This window comes from Mesoplodon mirus, assembly GCF_964341445.2.
Source record: "Mesoplodon mirus genome assembly, chromosome: 2".
NCBI lineage: Eukaryota > Metazoa > Chordata > Mammalia > Artiodactyla > Ziphiidae > Mesoplodon > Mesoplodon mirus.
In genome coordinates this window covers 59,707,387-59,712,951 of record NC_138977.1, presented here as the reverse complement: position 1 = coordinate 59,712,951, position 5,565 = coordinate 59,707,387, and the positions used below count along the sequence as shown (strand labels likewise).

The 5,565-nt window shown below is 57.2% G+C and overlaps 1 protein-coding gene across 1 annotated transcript; it reads left to right on the top strand.

Moving 5' to 3' along the window:
- Nucleotides 1-1,928: 1,928 nt before the first annotated feature.
- LOC309795246 (uncharacterized protein C10orf105) lies at nt 1,929-2,300 on the top strand (the record flags this gene model as incomplete). The annotated part of the gene is made up of 1 exon (XM_082607436.1): nt 1,929-2,300. The coding sequence occupies one exon, from the start codon at nt 1,929-1,931 to the stop codon at nt 2,298-2,300; it is 372 nt and encodes a 123-aa protein (XP_082463562.1).
- Between the last annotated feature and the right edge of the window lie 3,265 nt (nt 2,301-5,565).

Sequence of the window (5,565 nt, the reverse complement as noted above, 5' to 3'; positions counted from 1 at the left end):
CTGGGCAGCTAGATGGGCATCAGAGTTTCCATCTGGGAGCTGGGAGGGGTCATGTCCTATCTGGAAATGCTGGAAGGAGTGTGGTGGGAGCTGGGTGGGAGGGGGGTGGGGTGCACTGGATGCCCTCAGTCGCCGGGCACAGGGGAGGCTGCAGGAGGGAGGAGGCTGTGTACAGGCAGCCAGGAGTTAGGTCCTGAGGCTGCTGGCGAGTGCCTGGGGAGCGTGGGGCTGGGCCGCCCCTCTCCACGTCCCTCTGCCTGCTGACTTGGACTCTGCAGCCCACATGCAGAGCCTCGGCACGACCTAAAGCCCTTCCTCCTGCCTAGTGTTGGTGCTAGACCTTGACTGAGTTAGAATAAGCTGCAAGTTGGGAAAAGGAGGGAAATCTGTTACCCATCAGGCTCATGAAAGTCTCCAAGGTCAAAGAGAAATAAATGATTATTTCTTATTAGACCTCCCTTTTGGATTTCCTGTACTGTGCTTGTAGAAATCAAAGATCACAAATGCTGGCCTGGAAGCTGGATGTAGCCTCCTTACATATTTTGCGTGGCCTGTTGCAGTATTTTAAATATTTGAAAATTCATTTCGATTTTTTAAAAAATCAAGTCTATTTGTCCTTTGCAGTGTCTTCCCCCCCCAACCAGATATGAATTAGTTGCCAATATTTAAACATCTGGAACGTTTGCCTAAAAAAATCCAGATTTCTGGCTTCTCTTGGGAACCTGGAAGGGGACCACAGTGGCTTGCCTTCTAGCATTCCATCAGCCTGGCCGAGGCCCCTCTGCCTCTGCTCTCCAGGTAGGCCTGCCTACCTGTCCCGCTGGTCACACGTTATCTACCATCTGCGCTCTGTAAGCATTTTAATTTGCAACCAAAAGCTCAGTTTGATTTTCCAGCGACAAGGACCACCTGCTGTCCTCCCTCTAGTGGGATGATCCTAAGTGATAACAGGTGACAATGTCAGGGTTTCCAGCCCCATCTTGTCACCTCAGTTGCTCTCTCTGGGTTCTTCCCCACCTGTTCTCAGAGCAGCTCAGGGAGTCCTGGGAGAGAGTTGGGAGCCAGCGGGGTGGCAAGGCCACTGGGCCAGGAGTCAGGAAACCTGGTTCTGGCCTTGCTTGCCCACTGGCTCACAGTGTGACCTTGGCAGTCCCTTATTTGGGCCTCAGTTTCCTCACTTGTCAAGGGAGCAGGTTGGTCTTCCTCAGGAAGCACCAATAGGAATTCCCCTGGGGCCAGGCAGGTGACATAGGTGTGCAGGGGGCCTGAGGGCAGGGAGTGAAGTGAGCTGGGGGCCAGCACCCTGTCTAAAAGGGGCAGCTACGGCTCAGCCGTGGCCATTGGGTGCCAGGCAGCAACTGGTCCCATGTTGCCAGTGTTGAAATTCTGAAATTTCAAGAGAAGCCAGATGTTCAGATATTTATGTGAAATATCTTGGTTTTCTTTTGTTTTTAAAAAATATTCACAATTAATTTAAATTTATAAAAACACTGCAAGAAGCCAACAAAACACACTGGTGCGTCCCCAGTTTGCAGTCTTGGCGTTAGACAACTGCTAGGGTCCTTGCCTGCTGCAACCTCCTATAATTGATGAATCGTTCCTGGTCACAGAGCAAGTTAGTGATGCAGTTGGTCTTAGATCCCAAGTTTTCAGTCTAAGACTCTGTTGTAATTCATGAAAATTGACTTTAACATGCCGGAAGGCACTACCCTCCTGCCTCCTCCATGAGTTCAGGTCCAGCTCCATCACTTTCCCAGTGTGTGACCTTAGACCTGTTACTTCTCCCAGCCTCATTGTTCTAACTTGTAAAATGACCATAATGCTATCTGCAGCTAGTTTAGCAGTGTCCAGAGCCCATCAAAGTTCCCCTCCCACTCCAGTCCCGAGTCCAGCTGATTTGTTTCTGTCCCATTCTTGTTGCAGGAGCCATGAGCACAGAGGGCCCCAGCCCCCTCACCTTCCTCACAGCTCCTGTCACTCCGGGGAGGCTCTCAGAGGCAGTTGACCCCATCCCCATGTTCATTGCCCTGGCCTGCATCTTCCTCCTGCTGGCCACCTGTCTGCTGTTCATGACCCTCTGCAAGCCCGCTGCGCTGGATCCGAGGCGCCGCTGGGCCTGCGAGTGCATGCCGCACCACCCGGGGAGCCCCAGTGAGCCGCAGCTCCGGCTCTGGAAGCGCCTGGGCTCGGTGCGCCGCTCCCTGCACAGCTTCTGCTGTGGCTGGTCTGCCCCAAGGCGCCCCCTGCCGGGCAGAGAGGACCACGACGACTGTGACTGCATAGAATCTACAAAGATGTGACAGGAGTGTCCCCCTACTCCAGGGTCCATCTGCAGGCCCTCCTGCCTCACACGGAACCTGGCACCACAGGCTGCAAGAGGACAGTGGCCCAAACAACATGGGCCACGCGCTCACCCCCACTGGTTCCCTGTGTCCAGGCCCGTGGCCTTTCCCAGAGATGGCCCCTGCAAGAATACCTTCCTTCCTTCAGACACTCTAGCTGCTGCCTGCTGGAAGACTCCTGGGCCAAGCTGAGCACCTGCAGCCATGTGGACCCTTGGCCAAGGCTCTGAAATGTACAAACCTGGGGCCCCCAGGGCCCCTCTCTGACCACCAGGCACCAACCGTCTCCAGGAAGCAGCACCCCTGCTTCCCAACAGAAGACCTGCCCGCCCTCCAGGTGCCAAAACCCAGAGTTGCTGAATAGCCAAAGGTTCCCTCCAGCCAAGTGAAATACTCAGCCCCTGCTGGGGGCAAGGGAGTGTCCTTCCCTCTGTGCCAACTCAGTGCCCAAGGCAATGGGGAACCCAGGGACTCTTCTCCTCGGACTTCCTGGGCCTGCCAGCATTGGCCTGTGATACACGGGAGCAGCCAGCACCCTTGGGTGGATCAGATGCTGGGTACCTGCTGGGAGGAGGGGCAAGCAGGAGGATCTCAACACCACCCAGCCAATCACAATCTTGGCTGTCATCTTGGCCTGCCCCCACCCCACCCCCCCGACCCCACGCGCCTCCGCTAAGATGGATGAGGAAGGCGCTGAGAATGAGTTAAGCTCCTTGCACAGGCCAGGACTGGTCCTGCGTCAGAGTGGGAGGAGGCACTGCCGGCAGCTGGAGGTGCTGCTACCTGGGCTCTGAGGACACAACATAGCGGCTCCATGCCTCACCCAGGGAAGGAGGCGGCCTTCCTTCGAGTGGAAGGGTCCAGATCTCTCCAGGACAGCTGTGGGACCTCAGGCTTGGACCACATAACGTGTGCTATCTGTATTTTTGGCAATTGCTTCATCGACTGGCTACTTGTCAAAGTAATCCCACACCAAGGTGGGCTTCTCAGAATCCCAAACCTTCAACCTCTCATCACAATGCTGGGGTTAAACACTTTGGTTGGGTCCCAAATTTGGAGGGTGGGCAGAGGGGTCTGAACTGCCCAGCTTCTGCCCCAGAGAGTCATCTGGCCAGGGCCACCTTGTACCCCACCACGGACTGCTCCACCCCACCCTGCTACAGCTCATAGCACAGCCAGCCAAGTCTCCTCACAGGGTGAGCTCCTATTTTGTCACTCCCCGGCTCCAAAACCTTCACTGGCTCCCTACTACCAGATCAAGCCAGAGCTCCTTCGTCTGGTGTTTGGTGCCCATTGGGAGCTGGCTGTGAATGATCCTTCTAGCCTCTTCTTGACCCAAGACTCCAGGTAAACTGAAATACCTGTCCTCCCCTGGCTACGGCTTACTTGGCACGCCCTCTGTGAAGCCCTCTTTGCTCTACAGCTGAAACCACCTCCTACCTGAAACCAAGGGAGGGCAGGGATCACTTCCTCTTGGCAGTGTGGGTCATCCCTGTGTCTCCGCCTTCCTACAAGCCTGGGAGCTCCCGGAGAGTGAGACCATGTCCAGCCCCTCACTCTGCCTCACCAGCTCTGGGCTTAGAAGTACGGGGCCTCAGTTGACTGAGTGAAGGGTGGCCCCATCTAGTCCTGGGGGGCATCCCCTTCTTCCTTCTGATGCCTCTACGGAGAAGCTCTCTGTCCAAGCAGGCCCTCTTGGACAGGCCCAGTGTACCTTCCTTTTGGGTCAGTCTGACATCAAAGAGCGAGCCCGCCTTGGCCAGAAACTTACTTCCAGGGTGGCCTTGGAGAAATCACCAGTGCCTGGATTTCTCCCTGAGAAATGGGGAGAATCAGGCCTACCTTATATTACTCACAGGCTCTAGGATTTCAGTCTGAGTAGTTTGTACAAGTAGAAACCAATTCTTGGGGTTTAGAAAGTGCGCAGGCCCCCTCCTGCAGCGCTGTGTCCCCCTCCCTTCCAGATTAGGAACGTCTCCCTGCTTTGCCTCCCGCCAGCTCTCCCTGAGGCATCCCAGGCTGAATTCTGCCTGCAGCCGGTCCCCCGACCCCCACTGGCCAGCGTGCTCTGCCTGGCATGTGGTGCCACAGGGGTGGGGAGTAAGGCTACCCCCGGCCCGAAGGACGAAAAGCTGGGGAGGAGGAGGGGCTTGCAAAGGTCTGCCATACCCACAGCTGTGTCCCCAGGTTGGTCCTGGGAGAACTGTGTGAGCTGGGGGAGGCGGGTGTTAGTTTTCAGGCTAGGGGAGAGGCGGGGCCCCACAGCTTGGTGCGTGTGGGGTGTCTCTAAGTCCCTAGGAGCTGAGGCTCAGAGGGACAGACCCCTTTTCTGTAACCAGCCCCCAGAGTCCAGCAACCCCCCGTGGCTTCCTGGACTCTCGGCACCTCTGGAAGTCAGCACCCTGCCCCCGGCTCCCCTCCTGCTCCACGCCTGGCCCTGATGCAGGGAGGCGGGCACACTCCCAGCTTCCTGCTCTTCCGCCCCTCCCAAGCCCCGGAGTCTGGCCCAGTGAGCAGGCCCAGATTCGCTCTGTTTGGCTCAGCCTCCAAGTGGGAAACCCTGCGCTCAGCTGGTAAAGAGGGTAATTCATGCCCGGCCTCCCTCCCCACGCAGCAACTGAGGCCTCCAGGGAGGGCGGGGGAGGGCACCCAGCCTCCTTTCCAGGTCGGCCCCTTCCTCCCTCGGCCCAAAGTTGTCGTTCCTGCTCCCCAGGCAAAGGAGCCCTTTCTTTTTGTGCCGGTTTATTTCCCAAGAGGGGAGCTTCAGCCAAAAGCCCTGTGAAAGCAGCTCTGTTCTGGGCCTCACTGGGCCCTGGCTCTCTCTCCTCACTCCTTTCTGGGAAAATGTGACATCTCCAGCTCCCCCTGCTCTGAAAGGCCCTTCTGGGTGCAGTGGGGGATGGGAGAGGACTGTGGGGGAGGGAGGGAGGAGAGGAGGGCCGAGGCCCTCCTTCTGTTTTGCGGGGAGCAAGGCCCCATCTTGGGCTACATAACCTCGGGGCCTACTCTCCCCAGGAGGGAGAAGGGAGCCTGGGCCCCCCTTTGGCCATAGCGCTGGCTACTTTTGGAGCAGCAGCTGGACCCTCTCCTATTTCCATCCTGCTCTGCTGCGAGGCCACTTAGCGTGTATGCTCTGAGCTGAGCTGCCTGTGCCCCGGCCGCCACCTGCCTGCACGATGCTGTGGCCCTCAGGGATGTCCTCGGGGACACTGGCTTCATAACT